Raw genomic sequence first — 25,327 nt, 5'->3', positions numbered from 1 at the left:
AACGGGGGGTCCTGGAGGAACTGTCGGGACGGGGGGTCCTGGAGGAACTGTCGGAACGGGGGGTTCTGGACTGAGCGGAACTAACGGAGGTCGGCCTCTCCTAGGGGTTTGACCGACGAGGACTGGTTGATCCGGATCCAAATGTGCAGGTTTGAGCCGGGACACCGAGACAAGCTCACTCTTGCCGCACATGTCTAAGGTGAAGGTAGCCGTTCCCTTACGCAAAACCCGGAACGGCCCTTGATAGACCCTCTGCAACGGGGCGCGATGGGAATCTTTTCGCAGAAAAACAAACTCGCAGTCCTTCAGGGAAGGCGGTTCATGTACCATGGGACACCCATGACGTGAAGTCGAAACTGGAGCCAGGGAGCCTACCCGTTCCCGGAGAGATGCTAACACTGATGGGGCTGTGGGCAGCTGGTCTGAAAGGTCCGGAAACAAATCTCCGGGTACTCGAAGTGTCGAGCCATATACTAGCTCCGCGGACGACGCACCGAGATCTAGCTTAGGAGCAGTCCGGATGCCCAAAAGAACCCAAGGGAGCTGGTCTACCCAGTCCGGGCCTTCAAGCCTTGCACTGAGGGACGCCTTAAGTTGATGGTGGAACCTTTCTACGAGTCCATTTGCCTGGGGGTGATATGCAGTAGTGGGTTGTAACTTGGAACCGTACAGTTCTGCGAGCGCGGCCCAGAGGGACGAAGTGAACTGTGGCCCTCTGTCAGTGGTAATAACTGCCGGGACCCCAAAACGAGCTACCCAATGAAGGGCCAAAGTCCTAGCACAAGACGCTGACGAAATATCAGACAATGGGAAAGCCTCTGGCCACCGGGTGAACCGATCCACCACCGTGAGGAGGTGGGTGTAGCCCCGGGAGGAAGGCAAAGGCCCGACCAAATCCACGTGAATGTGGAAAAAACGAGCCGCTGGGACCTCGAAATCCCGTACGGGGGGCTGGACATGGCGCTGGACTTTAAGGGTCTGACAGGGAACGCAGGAACGCGCCCAACCCGCTACCTGTTTCCGTAGGCCATGCCAGACAAACCGAGCTGCTACCAAGGCAGAGGTGGAGCGGATGGACGGGTGCGCCAGCCCATGAATGGCATCGAAAACCCGGCGCTGAAGGGAGGGCGGTACTACTGGCCTGGGACGGGGAAGAGAAACATCGCACCAGACGTTTGTGCCTTCTGACCCACAAGCTACCTGGGCCAACTTCAATCCCGAAGTGGTGGACTGGTATGTCGAAACGGTATCTGCTAGAAGCTGTGCCTCCGCAAGCTCCTGGGGATCCACTTCGCAGTCCACCGCCGAAATAGGGGGAAAAGCAGGTCTAGACAGGGCGTCAGCAACGGCATTAAGCTTACCCGCGACATGACGGACATCGGTGGTGAATTCGGAGATAGCAGTCAGGTGCCGCTGCTGGCGGGCCGACCATGGGTCAGACAATTTAACAAAAGCAAATGTTAACGGTTTGTGGTCCGTAAAGGCCACAAATGGGCGGCCCTCAAGGAAGTACCTGAAATGACGAACAGCTAAATAGAGAGCCAGAAGCTCTCGGTCAAATGCGCTATACTTCAGCTCGGCCGAATTTAGTTGCCGGCTGAAAAATGCTAAAGGCTGCCAACGGCCACCGACCTGCTGCTCCAGAACCCCGCCCACCGCCACGTCAGAGGCGTCAACCGTCAGGGCCGTGGGGGCGGAGGGGCTCGGGTGGACCAACATGGTGGCGTCTGCCAAGGCTGCCTTAGCTGCTGTAAAAGCCGACTCTGCGGCCGGGGACCATATCAACTCTACCGGTTTTCCCGCAAGGCACTGGAAGAGCGGGCGCATGACTCGCGCAGCTGCCGGAACGAACCTATGGTAGAAATTAACCATGCCTACGAACTCCTGTAGCCCTTATACTGTGGTGGGCCTGGGAAATGCCCGGATAGCCTCCACCTTCTCGGGCAAAGGGGAGGCGCCGGGAGGGGTAATTCTGTGCCCTAGAAGATCAAGAGCAGGGAGGCCGAATTGACACTTGGAGGGTTGGATAATGAGCCCGTGGTCTTGGAGCCGCTGGAACACGGTCCACAAATGGGCCTGGTGTTCTTGCACTGAGGGGCTGGCGACCAGGATGTCGTCTAAATAAATAAACAAAAAGGGTAAACCCCGGCCCACGCGGTCCATCAGTCGTTGGAAAGCCTGTGCCGCGTTCTTTAAACCGAAAGGCATACGCAACCATTCAAACAACCCGAACGGAGTGATCGTTGCAGTTTTCTGTATGTCCTCCGGTCGCACTGGGATCTGGTGGTATCCTCGCACCAAATCGATTTTGGAGAACACCACCGCTCCTTCCAGCCCAGACGAAAAGTCCTGTAGGTGCGGTATGGGGTAGCGATCAGCCGTGGTGACAGCATTGAGACGCCGATAATCGCCACATGGTCTCCACCCCCCAGATGCCTTGGAGACCATATGTAACGGCGAGGCCCAAGGGCTGTCAGACTGACGGACAATTCCCATTTCCTCCATCTTCCTGAACTCCGCCCGTGCCACCACCAGTTTGTCTGGCGGTAGTCTCCTGGCCCGAGCGAAAACGGGAGGGCCTTCGGTGCGGATGTGATGGACCACGCCGTGCTTGGCCGAAAGCATGTCAAAACGTTGAATGAGCAGCTCTGGAAACTCCGCCAGGATCTCAGCATACGAGTCAGGGGCCGCGACGACGGCCTGGACAGTAGGGCTGGGCGGGGAGGCGATTGTCGGAGCGACGTGCTCATCTCCGGCGGAGGGTCGGAGGTCGTTACCGCGGACATCAGGGACCAGTGAAAAAGCCCAGAGAAAATCTGCGCCCAGGATCGCTTGTCTGACGTCGGCTATGATGAATGGCCATTCGTACGTGCGGAGGCCTAACACAAGGGACATCTTCCGTATACCGAAAGTGCGAATTGGGCTGCCATTAACCGCGATGAGGGTGGGACCTGTCTTACCCGATCTGGTTTCGAGGTCGGTCGGCGGCACTATACTGACGATGGCTCCCGTGTCCACCAAAAATTCTGTGTCCGTGAATCGATCATGGACATAGAGGCGCCGGTTCTGGCCAATCGTAACTGCCCCTATGTACGATCGGCCGAGGCATTTCCCGCGAAGGTACAAGGCGAGCGGCAGTTGCGGGATTCGCTACCCCATCGTAGGTGATAATAGCACCAGCCGCGCTTGTGCGGATCTTTTTGGCGGGCTTTCGGAGAATTGGCGGGAGACGCGGCGCCATCTTGACGTCGCTGTGGCGTGGTCACTGATGTCGAGAGCTTGTTGATCGACCCGCTTGCCTTGTTTTTCGCCGCTATGAGCGCGTCCGCTTTCGCTGCATATGCTTCGGGGTCCTTAAAAGAACAATCCGTGAGCAGCAGTCGGACATCCTCAGGAAGCTTCTCGCGGAATGCCTGTTCGAACATAGGGCAATCCGTATGCTCACCGGCTAGCATCATCATTTCGGCCATGAGGACGGAAGGCAGTCGGTCTCCAAGATCCGGTAGGTGCAGAAGTCTTGCAGCACCACCATGCTTATTAAACCCGAAGATTCGCAGTAACACTTTCTTCATGGCCTCGTACTTGCTTTCCGCAGGTGGATTAACGATGAAACGCATTACGCGCGTGGTCGTCTCCGACGATAGAGCGCTGACGAGGTAGTAGTACATCGTGGAGTCATCCGATATCTTCTTTATATGAAATTGAGCTTCGGTGTGGATAAACCAAGATTCCGGTGCGTGCGTCAAAAACAACGGAAGGTGAATGCTTGCCGCGCTTAACTCCGGTGTGCCCGGCGCGGCCATCGACAACGAGGCGTCGGGTTCCTGCATAGTCGGTGATCGTTCAGATCACGTCGGGGTCACCAATATGGCGAGTCCGGAAACTTGTTGGTTGTAGAAGAAGTTTATTGCAGCCGCAATATTCGAATACAGAGTTAAACAACAAGATAAAGGACAACCATCAAAAACTTACTGTCTTCTTCGAAGACTTCACCGAACTGCTTATTTCGGGCGCCAAAAGCGCACATGACCACGCTGGCCAATCAGCGATGTCGCTCCCTGGACCAATCCCCATGGTCGCGTTCACACGTGACCTCGCTGGCCAATCCGAGGGTTCGACGACCTGGACCATTCTCTATGGTCGCTACAATACATTTGTTTTGTGTGTTGTTGCTTTAATGAGCCTTTAAAGCTGCAGTAAGTTAGAATTTCATTATCCCATCACCAGTAAATATGCCAATTAAGCACTCGACTCACCCCTTGACAGGAAAAGCTTGGAGTTTATCTTGAAGGATAAGCTTCCATAAGCTTTGAGATTGAATATTAATTTTTCTGCTAGTAAAAGCCATTATTCTTCTGTCAACATGACAACTACAACATTTATATATATATAACATATATAACATATAACAACTACAGCATGGAAACAGGCCTGTCCGGCCCTACCAGTCCACGCCGACCATTCTCCCTGACCTAGTCTCATCTACCTGCACTCAGACCATAACCCTCCAATCCCCTCCTATCCATATACCTATCCAATTTACTCTTAAATAATAAAATCGAGCCAGCCTCTACCACTTCCACCGGAAGCCCATTCCATATATATAACTTTTTATATACTTCTATTCATAGGTATCACAAAATGCTGGAGTAACTCAGCGGGTCAGGCAACATCTCAGGAGAGAAGGAATGGGTGACGTTTCGGGTCGAGACCCTTCTTCAGACTGAAGAAGTGTCTCGACCCGAAACGTCACCCATTCCTTCTCTCCTGAGATGTTGCCTGACCCGCTGAGGTACTCCAGCATTTTGTGATATCTTCGATTTGTACCAGCATCTGCAGTTATTTTCCTACTTCCACTCATATATTACTTTAAAAATCCCAAGCTGCCTTGCAGGAGTATTAGAAATTATTTGATTAACACGGGTGTCAGGGGTTATGGGGAGAAGGCAGGAGAATGGGGTTGAGAGGGAAAGATGGATCAGCCATGATTGAATGTCGGAGTAAACTTGATGGGCCAAATGATGGGCTTAATTCTGCTCCTTGATCTAATGAGTACTGCCAAGCAAAGAATAGTTGATCCTGAGCAATAGGAGGAGATATAGGCAGCAGGTCTGGTCATGGAGGTGAGTTCTGAGGAGGAGGCAGAGGTATCTGGGGGTGTGAAGGGCTCTTCTTGATATAAACGCCTGGCAAGTGAGGGCACCTCTACTTCTAACTGAAGGATGTAAATCTGGAGTGATTAAAATGAGCTTGAGTGTAGAGAACTGGAAGACACTGCAGAGCAAAATGAGGCACTGTTACAATCTAACGAGAGATAACTCTTTGCCAGTAAACAAAAATTTAGTGTTTTGCAGATTAACACATGGTATAGCATTGCTTGTAAGTAAAGCAACAGTTTTCACAGTTTATGTTTTCATTGTAATCTGCAGGTGCCTGAACAACTCTAACACCTCGGAGGAGGCATAGCGTTTGTGAATAGACTTTCAAATTTGTTAAACAACATAAATTTGCAGGCAGTCCAATTCTTAGACAGGACCAAGCACGAGGGTGTTTTCTGAACACATTGCTCGTCTTCCAATCTTATCACTTGATAATTCATGTTTGTATAGTTGAATTCAGAGTTTAGTGTGAATTTAGTTAAACAATGTAGATTTGCAGGCAGTCCTGTTCGTCGACAGGACCTAGCATGGGGGTGTTATCTTAACACATTGGTGGCCTTATGATCTCATCACTTGACAATTCATGTTTGCGTAGTTGAATTCAAAGTAGGAAAGGAAGTGTCTGCTAATTCTCAGCCACAGCAATCAACTTGTGATTTTTCAAATTGTGGTTATTTTAATTGGGTTTTAAACTCTGGTTGTTAACTTAAGGAAAGCTCAAAAGCCTTGTTCCTGTTTTGTGAAAGTGCAGGTTCCACGAAGGTTCCCAATCAAGGGATAACAGTGAATTGGGTAATTATTCAGCTCAAGTTAATTGAATGCACTGTCTGCCTTTACCTGTTGTGTGATTGATTAAGAAGCTGGCCTTCCACAGTAACTCCTGTGGGACTCCTTTGACCTTCCCCTGTCAAGTAGTTTGCACTTGCCCTGTTGACCAATTGTAATTACCTCAAAATGAAGTTTTGTGTTCTGTTTTGGGCTGGTGCTTGTTTTCTTGTCTCGAGCTTGAATTATTTCCAATTGTGATCCAGCGCAGGTGGCGATGAGGTTTCCTGATTTTCAAATCCCCTCTTCGATCAGTGAGCTTGCAGCCAGGATTTAGCAAGATCCAAAAACTCATTGCACAAGGAATAACTATTCATCCACCTAATGTGCTGTTTCCAAACCTAGATCAAAGACCAGAAATGCCTTCCTAAGGTACTGAATGTGAATTAATCCAACACTTGATGTGGCTCTAATGTCGAGTGCAGTAGATGAAACCTCTCGGCCTTTAAGTCTTATGATATTCTTTAAAATGATGAAAATATCTCTTTTTTTTCTTGCCTAGTTTATTTGATTTGATGTCCTTGGACCATTAATTGGAGGGCTGGTTCTATGGGCAGGTACTGCCTCTGAACAAAAGTACAGTCAAGCCTTGTTTTAACGGACCTCTTTATAATGGATTTTGGTTCTAGCGGACAGGGCTGCCTACGCCACCCCTGGCTCGCTCTGCCTGCCTGGCCACTTGCTGCCCACCGCACCCCACCCCTGGTCACTGCCTTATCTGTGCCTGCCAACACTGGCCAACACTGGCCCACACACAACTTCCTTGGCCGCCTCTGCTGCTACCACCGCATGTACTGTTGTATTGGGGCCTTGGAGCTTCGTTGTCAGCATAGGTAGGAAGGCTTTGGTTTAATGGTTCATCAGAAAAAGTGCACCTGTGTCAGTACAGTTCTTGCTCAGTCTAAATCTTATTGCTGGGTATCTACACGTGAAGTGCCATATATTACACTGTTATCGCAGACAATGGCAATAACGGACACTATTCCTGTTACAACGAGGGCTTACTCGTTTGTGATGATGGTGATGATATTGACCGCTATGGATGGACAGAGCGGCGTGTAACGCTGAAGGGAAGAGTGGAGCAAGGTTTCTCGCAGTGATGTCAAGTGAGAATTAGTCTCACAGAGGGACTGTTGCTGGAAAATAAGTTGGATGCTCCAGTATGTACGGTCAAAATACACATGATGTGTGGCACAATGGTGCGTTCAGCAGAGCTCCCGGTTAGGCGGCACAGTGGCTCAGCGGTAGAGTCGCTGCCTTACAGTGCTTGCAGCACCAGAGACCAGGGTTCGATCCTGACTAAGGGGGTTCTTTGTACGGAGTTTGTACGTTCTCCCCATGGGTTTTCTAATGTGCAACTTCATTGTGGTGTGAAGCACCAATTAGGTTTTCGTGCCATACAGTATGAAAAATGGCCCTTCAGCCCAACTCATTTGTGCCAACCAAGTTGCCTAACTAATCTAGTCCCATTTGTCTGCTCCTAGCCTCTCCTGGTCTGCTCCTGGCCTCTCCAGATCTCTCCTATCCATGTACCTGTTCCATGTCGTAATTAGACCCACCTCTAACACTTCCTCTGACAGCTCGTTCCATGTACTCTCCACCCGCTGTGTGGAGTCATAGATAGGGTAGACGGTCAGAACTTTTTTTCCCAGGGTGGGACGGTCAATTACAAAGGGTACAGCTTTAGGATCGGAGGAGAGAAGTTTAAAGGAGAGGATTTTTTTTTTGCAGAGTGGTAAGTGCCTGAAACATGCTGCCATTGGTAGTGGTGGAGGCAGATATAATAGTGTCATTTAAGATGCATTTGGATAAGGCAGATGGGAATGGAACGACATGCATCATGTGCAACCACAGGAGATTAGTCTAACTTTGCATCATATTCAATGCAATGAACTACAAACTGCCTGGATTACACTTGGACTTCAGGTTTTGTTTTGTTTTTTGCACTGTGTTGTTTTTTTAATTTATTGGACTTTTTCTGTTTGTTTATTATGTTACCTATTGAGTACTGTGTTTACAAACCTGTTGTGCTGCTGCAAGTAAAGGTTTTGTTGTTTGGTTTCAGTACGTATGACAATAAAACACTCTTGACTCTCTCTCTTGACTTGTGTTATTTTAGTTAAAGTTAAAACTGATCCTCCTACAAGACTGTAAGACATAGAAGCACAAATGTGCCATTCGGCCCTTCGAGTTTACGCCACCATTTGAACTTGGCTGATCCATTATTTTCCACATGAACCCCATTCACCTGCTTTCTCCCCATAACCTTTGACGACCTTTCTAATCAAGAATCTATTGATTGGCGTAGGTTTAAAGTAAAAGGCTTTAAAAATAATCATTGTCTTGGCCTCCACAGCCGTCTATGGCAATAAAATCCTCACCACCCTCTCATTCCAAGCCATTTAGAAACATAGAAACATAGAAAATAGGTGCAGGAGTAAGCCATTCGGCCCTTCGAGCCAGCACTACCATTCAATAAGATCATGTCTGATCATCCAAAATCAGTACCCCGTTCATGCTTTCTCCCCCTATCCCTTGATTCCGTTAGCCCTAAGAGCCATATCTAGCCCTCTCTTGAATACATTTAGCCACTGCCAAGTTAAATGTGTGCAAATAACCACAGATTTGTGCATTAACAATTTCTGAATTGAAGATTAGAAAACGGTTGGATGAAAATAAAAAATCTCAGTGCCATAATTCTTTGTTATTTCTTCTGTTTTAGGATAGACAAGTCTTTCATTCGCTTGAGAAGTGCACAGTAAGTCAACGGTTTTATCTAATTTGTGCAGAGATGCTTTGCTGCCGGGTTGCTGGATTGTGTGCTGCTATTTTCATTCATAATGTGGATGAAAAATACTTAATGTCGTGGGGACATTACAGGAGGATGGCAGAAGAGGATTAACGGATTGAAATTGTTGACAAGATCTGACTGTGTGTAATCTGCTTGTATTTAATATTACCAAAAGACGAAATCCTCTGTGAAGCAATGTAAGACCATTGAAAATAGCACTGCAGTAATGTTGCTGTATTATTTTAAGAGCATTGTTGCTATCAATATAAAGTAATTGTCTTTAAATTATGATTGTTATCTTGTTAGGGATTTGTAGCATGAGGATTAGTGCATGGATGCTGAAAGGACTTGCTTGCTATGGGATTCCAGTCACCACTATTAAGAGTGTATCAATTGCCTGGACAGGCTGTATCAACTCCTAAACGAACTGCATATGCCGGATAGCCAAGCGCAGAGGCATCTGTATTACTGCTGAAATTGTCATTGTTTTGTATCAATTTGTTAAAGATTTGGAGGGATATGAACCAGGCGTGGACCAAGGGACTAGCACAGATGGGGCATCTTAGTCAGCATGTCGGAGTTGGTCTGAATGGCCTGTTTCCGTGCCGGATGACTCTACAATCAATTATCATCCCATTGATGGACCCAAAGTGCTGGAGTAACTCAGCAGGTCAGGCAGCATCTCTGGATAACATAGACAGATGGTGTTGCGGGTTGAGCCCCTTCCTCAGACATAGGAGTAGAATCAGGCCATTTGACCCATCGACTGAAGTAGGGTTTCGACCTGAAAGGCCACCTATCCATGTTTTCCAAAGATGCTGCCTGACCTGCTGAGTTACTCCAGCACTTTGTGTCCTTTTGTGCAATAAACCAGCATCTGCAGCTCTTTGTTTATACATCGTCACATTGATCATCATTTGCATTCAAAATGTTCCATGAATCTATTTCAAGATTCAAGATTCAAGATTCAAGATAGCTTTATTTGTCATCCAATATTGGACGAAATTCAGTCACCCACAGTCCAACAATAAAAGCATTAAATAGGCATTAAAATTACACAACCACAAAACACACAAAAAAAGAAACATCCATCAAAAAAAACATCCATCACAGTGAGTCTCCGCCAGTCCTCTCCTCACTGTGATGGAAGGCCACAATGTCTTTCCCTTCTCCTGCCGTCTTCTCCCGCGGCCAGGTTGTTGTGGTTGGAGGCCGCGCCGGACGGTCCGCAGCGGCCCGAGCCTAAGGCGAGTCGCAGCCGCTCCCGCAGCCGCTCCCGCAGCCTCCGAAGACGGCCGGCTCTGCCGATGATAAGTCCGATCCGGGGCGGGCGAACACGCTGCTGCTGCCGCTGTTGCTGCACGTCGGGGCGGTCGTGGCTCCCGACATTGAAGCCCCCGCCCAGCAGAGAAAAATCCCGCGGCATATTTTAGGCCGCGCCAGACGGTGAAATGTCCGCGGCCCAAGCCCCGCGATCCGGGGCGGGCGAGCACGCTGCCGCTGCCGGAGCTCCCGATGTCGGCATCCACGCAGCCCAAGCCTAAGGCGAGTCGCAGCCGCTCCCGCAGCCTCCGAAGACGGCCGGCTCCGCTGATGGTAAGTCCGATCCGCGGGCTCTGCGAACCGGAGCCCTGGAGGCCGCCAGCTCCAGGAGTTGGGCCGATGGTAAGCCGCAGCAGGAACGGAGACAACACCCAGAAAACAAAGGTCGGGTCTCCGTTCGGAAGGGACACATATTTACAATTTTACAGTTCCCCCCCTCCCCCCCACATACACACACAGTACACAAACACAAAAACACGACATCACAACTACAATTAAGACAAAAAAACAACAAAAACACAAAGACAAATGGACCGCAGGTAAGCCGCAGCTGCTATGGCAGCGCCGCCATTTTGGATCAAGCTATTTGAAGGAAGGTGGAGAGTTCTCCCTCAATAGTTACTTTTCAACATTATGCACAATGGATCATCTGGCCCATTATTTGCTTTTCTTTTTGCATATGGTACAGTGCCGATGAGAGTACGATAACAAATTATTTTGGGCGTCATTTTAGCACGCGAGAGGCTGTTGGATAGTTCTGGAGATTTCCAAAAGTCCACTTGTCGCTTGTTGTTTGCTAAGTCAACAGTTTGCCAGAGAAGGTGGTGCCCTTCTGTAAACGATTGCCTTTGTAAACAGCACTCCTCTGCCTGACTCAGTGCCAGTTTCCCAATTTTTAACGGTGATTGCCTGAAGTTTAAATGAGAACCTGAAGGGTGCCACAGTTTCTTCCTCTTCTCTCAGCCTGGGGTACAGAGGACTAGGGTATCCCATAGCTGCAGCTCTAGGGATCTATGATCCAGTATCAGTCAGTGAATTCCTGAGTGACCACACCAATTGTGAGGATGACAGTCTCAAGTCATTGTGGTCAGGAACTTTACAACATTTTCCTATTCTCCCTCTTTAGGCTTTAGAGGTACAGCGTGGAAACGGCCCACCAAGTCCACGTCGACCTGCGATCACCCCGTACACTAGTACTATTCTACACACTAGGGACAATTTACAATTGGAAGCCTATTAACCTACAAACCTGAATGTCTTTGGAGTGTGAAACGAATCCAGAGCACTTGGAGAAGACCCACATGGTCATGGGGAGAACGTGCAAACTCCGTACAGATAGCACCCATAGTCCGGATCAAACCCGAGTCTCTGGTGCTGTAACTCTACTGCTGCACCACTGTGCCACCCTTTCTTTGCCCTAACTATTATTTAAGATTTTTCTTTCTCAGTCACAATGATTTCGGACAGATTCTAAGAAGGTTTCCAGAGCAATGCAATAAACATCAGGGGGCACCATTTTACAGAGTCTGTGTTTTCTTGGGAGCATTTTCCTGGGACTTCTGTCCCTATGAGGCCCCATATTCCTTCAGCAGTCTTGGAAAGGTGGCCTCGTCGGGAGGATCTCGGTCAGGTTCACCAACCTTTGTGGAATTATGTTTGTATTTTTCCTGGAATGTGATCATTGAAGCAGAGTGTCTGTTTCCGAATGGCCTTTGAGAGGGAAGTAGGATTGTCTGCAATCTGATGATGGATGTGCTAACCAAAGATACTAGAGGAGCAAGATAGACCTCTCCACCCTAAAAACAGTAGTACGTCATGGCGCCATTTTAGTAGGCAGAAACTTGCAGAAACATTTAAAAAGAAAAAGTAACAAAAATCTGCGAATTGATAGATGAGATATATTCTGCATTTTAATGGTATCAACACACACACTGTTCCCCCAAAACACTGATTACACCGCGAGAGGCATAGCGGATGGCGGGTTTTGCCTACTAAAATGGCGCCTTTGCATACTACACTTATAATATCATATATATACAGCCGGAAACAGGCCTTTTCGGCCCACCAAGTCCGTGCCGCCCAGTGATCCCCGTACATTAACACTATCCTACACCCACTAGTGACAATGTTTTACATTTACCCAGCCAATTAACCTACATACCTGTACGTCTTTGGAGTGTGGGAGGAAACCGAAGATCTCGGAGAAAACCCACGCAGGTCACGGGGAGAACGTACAAACTCCTTACAGTGCAGCACCCGTAGTCAGGATCGAACCTGAGTCTCCAGCGCTGCATTTGCTGTAAAGCAGCAACTCTACCGCTGCGATAGAGTTTCAACGGATTCAACGGCGATTTCAACGGAGTGGTCCATCTTGTTCCTCTAGTATCTTTGGTGCTAACATTGAGGGAATTCCTTCTCTGAATCACATGGAATTGTTTGATTTGTGATTTTTTTGTTGTTGTTTAGTTTAGAGATACAATGTGGAAACATTCAGCCCAACAAGTCCATGCTGGTCCATGTGCACGAGCACTATCCTATACACTAGGGGCAATTTACAATTTTCACCAAAGCCAATTAACATACAAATAGTGTGGGAGGAAACCAGAACACCCGGGGGAAAACCCACACGGTCACGGGGATAACGCACAAACTCAGTACGGACATCACCCATAGTCAGGATCGACCCCGGGTCTCTGGCGCTGTAAGGCAGTAACTCTACCTCTGCACCACCATGCTGCCTGGGGATTTGTTTGGAGCGATTCATAGATGCCTGGAGCTGGAGCAGTGAGGTACCATAGTTACCACTGCTAAGTAGTATTTTCTTTTAAATCCCACATTATTGAGTTACTTAATTTTAATTACCCCAGCTGAGAAAATTAAGTTAACCACATTGTCACCACACCCAGCTCTCAAGGATTATGTAATGACTGGTGTTACCAGTCGTTCTAATAGTTACTGGTTTCCTAATGTTCATAGGATTATAGACCGTACAGCACAGGAATTGGCTCAGCTTCTCCATGTCGACCGTGAAATCCATCCGCACTAATTCCGTTTGCCCAGCATTGATCTATCTTCGCCTTTCCTATCCAAATTCTTGTTTTTAACACATGGAAACATAGAAACATAGAAAATAGGTACAGGAGGAGGCCATTCGGCACTTCGAGCCAGCACCACCATTCATTGTGATCATGGCTGATCATCCACAATCAGTAACCTGTGCCCAACTTCTCCCCATATCCCTTGATTCCACTAGCCCCCAGAGCTCTATCTACCTCTCTCTTAAATTCATCCCGTGATTTGGCCTCCACTGCCCTCTGCGGCAGAGAATTCCACAAATTCACAACTCTCTGGGTGAAAAGGTTCCTTCTCACCTCAGTTTTAAATGGCCTCCCCTTTATTCTAAGACTGTGGCCCCTGGTTCTGGACTCCCCCAACATTGCACCTTTTAGAAGTTGTAATTGTATCTGATTTTACTACTTCCTCTACTACTTCATACAGTAACTGCTCTCTGTGTGGAAGAACTTACCCCTTGGATCTCCTTTAAATGTCTCCCCTCTTGCCTGAAATCTGTGCTCTCTAAATTCCCTTACCCCGAGGGGAAAAAAGATTCTGACTATCTATTATATGTGTGCCACTTGTCATTTTATAAAAATCCATAAGGTCTCCCCTGAGCCTCCAACTTGAAGCCAATCTATCCAATCTCCCCTTTCATGTAATGCCCTTCAGTCCAGGCAATATCCTGGTGAAGGTTACCAACCCAAAATGTCACCAATCCATGTTCTCCAGAGATTCTACCTGACCCATTGATTGGGTCGACTCCAGTCATTCTTTTGTAAACCACCACCTTTAGTTCCTTGTTTCAACGTTCTGCTGAGCCTCTTCTGCACACTTTCTATTGCTACCACATCCTTTCTGTGGTGTGGCCACCATAACTGTACGCGGTACTGCCAAGATCAATCTTGCGTCCATGCCCGGGTGTCCCTGTAGGAGGCGTAGCCCTGGCCCATTGGCATCTTGGCTGCCCTCCGGGAGCGTTGGGTGCCAAAGGGACTTGAGTGCACCTTGGATATGAATGTAAACATTTCGCTTTGATACTTGTTTTTGTATGTATATATTTCTTTTGGATTGACATTTCCCAATGTTTTGTATGGTGGTACATCTCTACCCAATACCTCAGCCTGCAAATGCAAGATGTCAAATGCCATCCCCATCACTCTATCCAATAGTGTCACCTACTGGGTCACCAATCATTCAGCCTAGGGTCCCAACCTGATTTCTGAAATGCTCTCCGTTACTGCCTTGCTGAATCCTGAGGCACTTTTCCAATGTGGGTCAATTTGCCTTCAGTCAATCTCTTAAGTTCTGGGAATTTGGTTTGAGGTCCTAACACGGGGAAGGGCTGGAGATAGAATTGTAAATATTGACACTTCATGCCAATTTTAAAATGGCAGATTTGATTGAGACATTTGAGTAAAATATCACAAACGTAGAGATTTAAGATGAAGCCACAAGAAACTGCAGGTGCTGGTTTACCAAAAAAAAAGAGACAAACTATTGGAGTAATTCCGCAGATCTTTGGAAAACATGGATAGGCGATGGGTCTGGAGAAGGATACTGACCCAAAACATTGCCTATCGATGTTCTCCAGAGATGATGCCTGACCTGCTGAGTTATTCCAGCACTTTAGCTCTTTTTAAGATGAAACCATTCAGTTTATCCACAATAATCTGAGCTAATTGCTCAAAAATACGTTCAATTTATTGACATTTAACTGAGCTATTTTTATTCACTGCAGTTTAACACTAATGATAAAGCAGTTGGTGTCTTAACTATCTAATCATAGATGCAACATCCAGAATGTACTATAATAAAAGCAGAAAACACTACAAATATTCATCAGGTCAGGTAGCTTCTGTAGAGAGAAGCGTTTCAGCTTGAAGACCCATATCTAACAAAAGGTCTTGGATTGAAAACATATATTGTTTCTCTTTCCACACATGTTATTTGACCTGCTGGATGTTTTCAGCATTTTGTTTTTATTTCAGATTTTCAGTATCTGTTGTTTTTTTCATTCCATTCTAGATTAGTTTAGAGATACAGCGCAGAACAGGCCCCTCCGCCCACTGAGTCAATAGACAATAGACAATAGGTGCAGGAGTAGGCCATTCGAGTCCACACCGACCAGCGATCCCTGCACATTAACGCTACACCTACACGCACTAGAGACAATTTGTTAACATTTTATACCAAGCCAATTAACCTACAAACCTGTACATCTTTGGAGTGTGGGAGGAAACCAAAGATCTCGGAGAAAACCCACGCAGGTCACAGGGAGAACGTGCAAACTCTATACGTAGTCAGGATCGACCCCGGGTCTTTGGCACTGGAAGGCAGTAGCTCTACCGCTATGCCACCGTGCCACCCTTCATTTGGTGGAAATGGTTTAATCGTTAAGAAAAAGAAACTGGATCAATACTTGAAAAGGAATGGGAAAGGCTGTGGAGAATAGTGTTGCTGTGCTTGTGCAGAGAGCCCAGCTGGACAAGAAGGGTTTTATGTGCTATGCTTACTGCTTCATAGTTTTGTGATTCCATGAATCAGTGAATCGAACTGTGCAAACACTTTGTTAAGACGGAGCACAATGCACTCTGAATCGCACAGGTTGTGTAATTGTTCGATTAAACGTCTGAGAACAGTACAGAAGGTTTTGAATGTACAAATAGCTCGAAGCCCTGTGTGCACGTGGTAACCAGCAGTGGAATGATGATTCGGGTGTAGTATTGGAGATGATTTAACAGTTCTTCACTAATGTTGGTCACAGCGGGTCTTTGGGAGGTCAACCAGGACTGTCTTTAAACTAAAGCACAAGGTGTTGGTTGAAGGCAATGGGTCAGACAGCATCTGTGGAGGAAAATGGACAGACAGTGGTTCTGAAGAAGCGGCTCGACCCCAAAATGTCATCTGTACCATTCCCTCCGCAGATGCTGCCTGACCCGCTGAGTTACTCCAGCACTTTGTGTTTTGATCTATTCCAGCGCCTGCAGTTTCTTGTGTCTGCTTTTAAACTGTTGAAGATTCAATGGTGGTTTTAGCCCAGATTTCGCTGACTCTACCCCTTCAGAATAAAGAGTACCCGTGAGAAAGAATGTGTAGGAAATAATAATAATAGTAACAATTTTATTTGTCATATTGGCACTGGGTCAATGATACAATGAAATGTATTTGACAAGACAATGGGTCACCTCAGCAGTAATATTCCAAGGATAAATAAGATAAAAATGACATTAGTAAGGTAAAAAGACAATATTAAAAATAATCAACATATATGATGTGAAATGTGTTTATGAGTTCAGAAGCCTGATGGCCTGATGGTAGAAACTGTTCTTAAGTCTGGTGGTAAGCGCAGTCATACTCCTGTATCGTCTGCCTGACGGTAACAAGGAGACCAGCCTGCGTGCTGGGTGGCTGTGGTCCTTGATGATGCTGCATGCCTTCCGCAGGCACCGCCGGTATAAAATGTCCTGAATGGCCGGGAGACAGTTGCCAGTGATGTGCTGTGCCGTGCTTTGTGGCTGTGGGCAGAACAGTGGAAAGAACTGCACGTGCTGGTTTATACCGAAGATAGCCACAAAGAGCTGGAGTAAGTGGGTCAGGCAGTATCTCTGTGGGAAAAAGAATAGGTGACATTTTGGGTTGGCTCCCTTCTTCAGCCTTGTCCGAATTATCCGTTTTTTTCCATGTCTCTCGGGATTGGGGAGAACATGGACAACTGCATGATAAGAAATGAGTCTGAACAACCTATTTCTTTTTCTCCAGAGATGGTGCCTGAACCGTTGAGTTACTCCAGCACTTTGAGTCTACCTGTGATCAAGAATTGTGTTGCCGCGGTTATTTACAGAGCTTGGACCTTACAAGGAAGGGACTGGGGGAATGAATGGCTTGCATTGGGAACTTTGTGTCATTCTCAATGGTTGCCACCAGAGGGAAGCAATGCTCTAATCGCTCTCTGCCTTCACCCTGCCTGCGGCTGGCATGTTGTGTGGAAGCATCCATTATTATCCAGCAGATGTCACTTGAGCAGCCTTCTCTGCAGTGGTCCAAGCTCTCAGCTACACTGCCTGCTTCTTTTATTCACACACACACTGCCATCTGCTGATGACCCAAAGATCATTCCTCTTTGAAACAAAATGCTGCAGTAACTCAGCGGGTCAGGCAGCATCTCTGGAAAAAAGGAATAGGTGACCGTTCGGGTCGGAAACCCTTCTTCAGACTCACTCTTCTTATCAAGCAGTTGTCCATGTTTCCCGCCAATCCCTGGAGATATGGAAACGCCAGGATAATTCTGATAAGTCTGAAGAAGGGTTGCAACCCGAAACATCACCTATTCCTTATCTCCAGAGATGCTGCTGACCCGCTGAGTTACTCCAGCATTTTGTGTTTATCTTCGGTATAAACAGCATCTGTAGTTCCTTCCCACACGTTGATCTTTGAAATGTTTTCCATGTCTCCAAGGATTGGGGGGGGGAGCATGAACGACTTCTTGATAAGAGGTGAACAGCTTTAATTTAAACAGGCTCCAATTTTAGGTCACTAAGCTACAAACAACCCCCACTCCACCTTTTTTTTTTCTTACCCCCTCTTGTGTGCGCCCCACCTGGACTCACACCCACTCTCCCCTGTGGGTCTTCATTCCTCTGGCTTCACAATTCACACCTCTTCTATGCTTACCACACACCTTTTGTCTTTTCATCTCTCTAACTTGTCAAACCATCTGCCTAACAACTCATCCCCCCCCCCCCCCCCCCAACTTGCCTGTGTCCACCTAACAGTTGTCAATATTGACACAAAATGCTAGAGTAAAGGGCCTGTCCCGCTTTAGGCGATATAAAGGCGACTGCCGGCGACTGTCAAAGTCGTAGCAGATCGCCAAACTTTACTTTTACCCGACGACAATGACCACGACAAGCCGAGTCAGGTCGCGATAACAGCGTCTTCGAAAACATCGCAAAATTCCCACGCTGTCAATGCTTCTCCGGCGTCCTAATTTTCGCTGAAATCACTGACAAGTCGGTAAATACTTGAGAGTTTTGAACTATAACATCTTGTATGGGTTACTTAGAAACCAAGCTTCACTATAACAAGGCATAAACTGGATTTTCTTCCAGTTTACTAATAGCCGTATTAAAATTTTTTTTTTAAAGTGGATTTTTGTGAAAAGTGTGTGGGTATTCTTTCAAAATGTACGGGTGCATATCTGGTTTCTGGGTTGCATATCTGGGTTGGGAGCCCACTTTAAATGTAATGGCTGATGGCCATAAACATTGCGAAATTCCCACGCTTACCTGACCGTTAAACTGTCGCCTCCAATCTACCTGTCAAATGTCCTGACGGTAAATAAATTGGTTAAACACAAGCATTTTATGGTATTTTGAAATGACTTTACTTATTTTAATATTATTTGCTTCTAAATGCATCTGAGAGAACCGAGCAAACCTGGGGACAGCATGCGACAGCGCCCGCAATAAGCAACGATACCTGGCGACAAGCCAGCTGTTGCCGAGAAATTTCACTCCGGATGATTTCTCAGCGACGCGCTGAGATCCACTACGATTCTTGGAAGACTCCTCACGATCATGCCCGCGACACCCCGGCGAACTGTCGGCGACAGCCTAGTCGCCGGCAGTCGCTTTAAAATCGCCTAAAGTGGGACTGGCCCTTAACTCAGCGGCCTGTCCCACTTTAGGGAGAGCATCTCTGGAGAGAAGGAATGGGTGACGTTTCGGATCAAGATCCTTCTTCAGACTGTTGTCAGGCTTTGTCCTGCCCCTCCTCTCTTCCAGCATTCTCACCAACCTCCCTCCGCCCCCCCACAATCGTTTGTAGAAGGGTCCCGACCCAAAACGTTAACTATCCATGTTATCCAAGGAACTCATCGGCTCAGGCAGCATTTCTGGAGAAAAGGAAAAGGTGATATTTCACTGGGCAGTCAGCAGTAGAAGTTCTGACAAAGGGTTTTCAGTCTGAAATATTGACTCGAGCAGCTTCTATCTGTGCAGGTGCTGCCTGACCTGCTGAGTGTTTTTAGTATTAGCCACTTCATTATGCTGTGGCACCTGTAGAGTGATGAAGTGCTCACCCATTTACAGCAGCAACAGTCAAACTGTTGGGGCAAACCATGCCCATTGCACTGAAGTCAAAGCGTTATCTTCCAGCACATGTTTTTTTATCTAACTGATTGGTATAGATACTAAAAAACTGAGGGGGCAGTGGTGATCTCTCTGCTCCCCAGTTCACAGCAGATCACCAATCCAAAGAAAAACAAATCCTTCAATTTCTACTGCGGAGGATCCAAAAGAGATAAAGTTACAAGTCAGCAACCTTTCACCAAAAGGACACAACGTGCTGGAGGTCAGGCAGCATCTCTGGAGAATGTGGCTAAGTGATGTTTTGGGTTGAGACCCTTCTTCCGATGCACCTTCCACACTAACCGTTCACCATCTGTTTCTCCCTCCACAGATGCTGCCCGACCCGCTGAGCTTTTGCGGCATTCTGTTTTTCAGGTTTCCGGCATGTGCTGTATTTTGCTTCAATAGACAATAGACAGTAGGTGCAGGAGGAGGCCATTCGGCCCTTCGAGCCAGCACCGCCATTCAATGTGATCATGGCTGATCATTCTCAATCAGTACCCCGTTCCTGCCTTCTCCCCATACCCCATGACTCCGCTATCCTTAAGAGCTCTATCCAGCTCTCTCTTGAATGCATTCAGAGAATTGGCCTCCACTGCCTTCTGAGGCAGAGAATTCCACAGATTCACAACTCTCTGACTGAAAAAGTTTTTCCTCATCTCAGTTCTAAATGGCCTACCCCTTATTCTTAAATTGTGGCCCCTTGTTCTGAACTCCCCCAACATTGGGAACATGTTTCCTGCCAACACGTGTCCAAACCCTTAATAATCTTATACGTTTCGATAAGATCTCCTCTCATCCTTCTAAATTCCAGTGTATACAAGCCTAGTTACTCCAGTCTTTCAAAATATGACAGTCCCGCCATTCCGGGAATTAACCTAGTAAACCTACGCTGCACGCTCTCAATAGCAAGAATATCCTTCCTCAAATTTGGAGACCAAAACTGCACACAGTACTCCAGGTGCGGTCTCACTAGGGCCCTGTACAACTGTAGAAGGACCTCTTTGCTCCTATACTCAACTCCTCTTGTTATGAAGGCCAACATTCCATTGGCTTTCTTCTCTGCCTGCTGTACCTGCATGCTTCCTTTCAGTGACTGATGCACTAGGACACCCAGATCTCGTTGTACGTCCCCTTTCCCCTTTTTGTTTTTGACCACCCCTCTACATTTGTACCAATGTTGCCACAATAACAAGATGCCCTTAATTTGTGCAAAACCTTCTGCATGGCACCTTATCAAAAGTAAACACGTAAGAAGGCTCATCTGCCGGGTGCAGGGACCGCTGAAGCTGTTACGGGCCATCTGCCATTAAGTTGTCAGTCTGCCAGGTCACTTTAAAGGTAGCCAAGCATTTAGATAGCTGCATTGTAAATGATGATGCTGATTTTATTGGTTTTCCTGCATGTACGGTAGGCAGTACATCATTTATACAAATCAAATAATCTACACAAACATTGCCTTGCCTTTGGCAGGTGGTACAGATAAGCAATCTGCTCATCGTTTGTGTTTTAACATTCCCTTTCATCTTCAGGGACACAACCAAGTATCTAACTGATTGGTATAGACACTGTAGAGTTGCTGCCTTACAGCACCAGAGACCCGGGGTCGATCCTGTCAATGGGCGCTGTATGTACATTCTCCCTTGACCCAACCTCTCTCTATAAGCTCAGGCCCTCGAATCCTGACAACCTCCTTGTAAACCATCTCTGTACTCATTCTTGCTTAATGACATCCTTCCTGGGGCAGGGTGACCAAAACTGAACACAGTATTCCAAATGCACCCTCACTAATGTCTTGTACAACTGTAACATCATGTCCCAAGTATTACTGTCTTAGTTACACATGATCTTATACATGTGGGTGTCACAGTAGCGTGGCGGTAGAGTTGCTGCCTTAAAGCACCAGAGACCTGGGTTCCATCCTGACTAGAGGTGCTCTCTGTATGGGGTTTGTACATTCTCCCTGTGATCACGTGGGTTTTCTCCAGGTGCTCTGGATTCCTCCCACAGTCCAAAGACGTGGAGGTCTACAGGTTAATTAACTTCTGGAAATTGTAAATGATCCCTGGTGCGTAGGATAGTGCGAGCAAACGGGGTGATCGCTGGTCGGCGCGGACACAGTGGGCCGAAGGGTCAATTTCCACGTTATATCTCGAGAGTCTAAAGACTAAATCTTGAATTTTCAGTGCTCAAGGTTTGGAATACTGGATGGGTTTTGGTGCAATTGAATCAATACTTGAGGGAAGAAGTGTGATAGCTTATGTTTATCATCAAAACCCCAAGGAATGATAATTGTTTAAATCACTGACAATTAACTTTCTATTGTAAAATAAAAAGCCTCATTGTTTCTAATATCAAGAGGGCTGTGAAATTTGGATTGTGTTGTTTTCTAAAACGATGGAGGAGGTATCTAATGATGCATCCTTCATTTAAAATAATTTCTCAAAATAAAGAGAAGTGTACAGATATCATTGAAGCTTTCCTGGACAGATGATAATTCTTGATTAAGTTTACCATTCCCAAATGGCAGATAAATGGAAATTACCCGACAAATGGCCATAACGTTCATCTGGGATATAATGACTTGGTATTAAATAACGTATTAAACTGAAGAATGGCTTAACTTTTTTTTAAAAAAGCATAGTTTTTGAATCTAGCGAAGACACCAAAGATTTCACGATGAGACTAGTTACCGGGGTAAAGAGATTGCCCCATGAAGATCGACCAGTCAGTTCACAAGAACAAAAGGTCAAGGCACATACATCTGGAAACTGGATCACACAGTGCATTAGCTTCCTGTATTCCTGATCTAATCTTGGACGAATATGTGAAAATTGAACGTAGAGGATTTAAAGAATAGTGAGACAATTGTGATTTTCATTTTAAGCAATTTGCGCTTCTGAGCGTTTAAGGCAGAGGATGCAGGACACGTACTGTGGTGTTGAATGTTGTGCCTGACACTAGTTTAGTTTAGAGATTAAAAATACAGTGCGGAAACAGGCCCTTCGGCCCACCGACCGGCAATCACCGTACACTAGCACCTATCCAACACTCTAGGGATGATTTAGAATTTTTACCGAAGCCAAATAACTTACAAACCTGTACGTCTTTGGAGTGTGGGAGAAAACCGGAGGCCTCAGAGAAAACCCTGTAAGGCAGCAACTCTACCGCTGAGCCACTGTACCGCCTACGATGCGTAGAAGATCGTGTACAATACGACAGTAACACTTGGGATATTATGTTACATTTGTACAAGACATTTGTAAGGGCACATTTGGAGTATTGTGTTCGGATTTGGTCACCTTGCCATAGGAAGGATATTGGAGAGCAGGAAAGAATGCAGAGATGATTTACGAGGATGTTGCCAGGACTCGAGGGCATGGGTTTATAGAGAGAGGTTGGGCAGACAAAGTTATTATTCCTTGGAGTGCAGGAGGCTGAGGGGCGATCTTACATAGATATATAAAATCATGAGGGGAAAAGATAGGGTGAATGCTCAGCGTCTTTATCCCAGGGTAGAGGAATTAAGAACTAGAGGGCATAGGTTTACGGTGAGAGGGGAAAGTTTTAGCAGGACTCTGAGGGCAACATTTGCACTGGGTGTATGGAATGAGCTGTCAGAGGAGACATTTGAGGCAGCTACTACAACATCACTTAAAAGAGTCTTGGACAGCTATATGGATATGGATTTAATCAGGGTTTGGGAATATATGGATTTGGAGGGATATGGGCCAAACGCGGGCAAATAGGACTTGCTTAAATGAGGCATCTTGGTCGGCATGGATGAGATATGTCCAAGGACCTGTTTCCATGCTGTATTGCTCTATGACTCTACGTGTCATAGGGACTGACCACACACTCTGAGGAGCACCAGTGATGAGAGTCAGGGAGGGGACAATGTTATGACCAGTTCTGACCCACTGAAGTCCACAGTGCGCACATCACCCATCTCCGAGTCACCCCTCTCTCTCCTTCCACACAGTCCCATCCCTCTGGCTTTACATTTCACTCCTCCTCCTCTTTCCTTACCTGATGTCTCCTTTGTCTCCTTTACACCTTTAGCCCTTTGTAATTTACTCCACCCATGTGCCATTCACCCCCCCTCATCTGTATCCACCTATCACTTGCCAGGCTTGGTCCCGCCTCTTTCTCTCTTTACCAGCCTTTGTTCCCCGACTCAAATCACTCTGGAAAAAAATTGCCAACACAAACATCACCTGCCCACTTCCTTCCATAGATGCTGCTTGACCCGTTGAGTTCCTCCAGCACTTTGTGTTTTGCTTATGATTTCAACATCTGCGGTTCCTTGTGTCTCCACTTTACTGCGACCATTAAGATGTTAACTTTGATACATTTTCATGCGTGTATGCTTACAGTAAAGGCCAGAATATCGTAAACAAAACTTAATTTTTACGTCAATTTCTAACCATCTGCCTCATGTTAATGAAATGTTTTTAAGCTTCATAACACACAGTTTATTGGTCTACGGTGAATTTTTCATTGGACTGACTTGGTCTCTTTTTCCACTTCATTGTATTTTTAATGGTGTTTGATTCAGCCTGAAGCTGAATGCAGAAGCATGTCAGCAGTAACACAATAACAGTGCCATAAATACATTCGATGCGCCGAATAGAAAAAACATATTACTGCAAAAAAAAAAAAATCATTTAAGTTGGTAAGGAAAGAAAATATCTTCCAAAATATTCTACGTCTGTTTAATTAGCGAATGCAAATTAGTCAGCAGGATCAGGCTGGGTTGGTCTTGGACTCTCCTCTGCCACTGTACTTGTGTTCTCTGCTCTATATTTTTGGGGATGACAGAGGACATTCGGTTTCTTGAGGCTTTTCCACCATTCAATCATTTGGGTGGCGCAGCTGGTAGAGTTGCTACGTCATGGCGCCAGAGACCTGGGTTCGATCCTGGCCTTGGGTGCTGACTGAGATGTTTGAGCGTTCTCCCTCTGACCGTGTGGGTGTTGTCCGGGTGCTCCGGTTTCCTCCCACACTCCAAAGGTTCTATAATAATTGGCCTCTGCACATTTAAAACGGGCTCTAATATTGCAGGGAATGGTTGAGAAAATGGGATAACATAGAACTGGTGTGAACAGATGATTAATGGTCAGCGTGGACCTTGTGGGACGAAGGGCCTGTTTCCATGCTGCATTTGTAAACAAAACAAAAATGTCAAGCTTGATCCTTGACCTCGGTGCTACTTCTCATTCTTAGATTTCCTCGCAGTTGTGGTTATGAGTGGATTCACCCACTGTGCCATTCTAGTTATTGACACCACTGTACCTCGGGTCCACTGGCATCAATTTAACCAAAGCTGTGTGCAACCAGTGAACATTAACGTTGGATATATTCAACACCGGCCATGAATGTCAGATTTCCCCGCCCCCAGAATACTGGAGTATTTGATGCTTTCAGGAGAGAGCTGGATGTGAATTGAAACGCGAGTACTGGGCAGTAATCGGTGGGCTTAGTGATGACTGATGAGACCTGCTTCTCATTTTGTCTGACTCAAATGAGTTTTTAATGCAGTGTGATGGTTTATTTATCTTTGTTTTCTTCACGAAAATCCCATTACATTTCTCCTCTGCATTAACGTGAAGCCAAGACCGATGAAATGCCTTCTTCATCGATGCAAGACGGTGATTAAAATCTAATGGAGAGTGCGAGAGAGAGCAGGTATAAGAGAGCTTAAAGTGGATTGTCTGCCATTAGACCCATGATGATTCACCGGTACTTCTCTCAAGCAGACCTGATCCTTGATACACTTTCCATTATGGTTAACAGCAACCCTGAATACCCTGTGCTGTAGAGGCCATTCCCATGCTGTCTTCAATGCTGTCTTCCATGACTCTGTTTCAATGCAGTCCTCTGTTCAGATTTCGTCACCCCTGCTTTAGGAAAGATACCATGAGGCTGGAAAGAGGACAGAGAAGATTTACCAGGATGTTGCCAGGACTTGGGGCAGGTTAGGATTTAATTTCTTGGAGGCTGTGGGATGATCTTGTACAGGTGGGATAGACGGAGTGAATGCA

The 25,327-nt window shown here is 46.5% G+C and overlaps 1 protein-coding gene across 6 annotated transcripts in view; it reads left to right on the top strand.

Moving 5' to 3' along the window:
• The window catches only part of LOC144608138 (rap1 GTPase-activating protein 1-like), a 396,852-nt gene that overhangs the window by 132,658 nt on the left and 238,867 nt on the right, over positions 1-25,327 (top strand). For 4 of the 6 annotated variants that reach the window (XM_078425536.1, XM_078425532.1, XM_078425542.1 and 1 more), the window contains exon 2: positions 8,707-8,742. The exons of 1 other annotated variant lie outside the window; for it this stretch is intronic. Coding sequence is in view for 1 of the 5 variants with exons in the window: in XM_078425530.1 (XP_078281656.1) it covers positions 8,707-8,742 (36 nt within the window). In the remaining 4 variants the exon portion in view is untranslated. Of the gene's footprint in view, positions 1-6,336; positions 6,357-8,706; positions 8,743-25,327 lie in introns of those variants that run through there. One more of the 6 variants, XM_078425537.1, reaches the window with a different exon arrangement.

Source organism: Rhinoraja longicauda, chromosome 30, assembly GCF_053455715.1.
Source record: "Rhinoraja longicauda isolate Sanriku21f chromosome 30, sRhiLon1.1, whole genome shotgun sequence".
NCBI classification, from domain to species: Eukaryota; Metazoa; Chordata; class Chondrichthyes; order Rajiformes; family Arhynchobatidae; genus Rhinoraja; species Rhinoraja longicauda.
The sequence above is the reverse complement of the archived record's forward strand: the minus strand, read 5'-3'. Positions and strand labels throughout refer to the sequence as shown.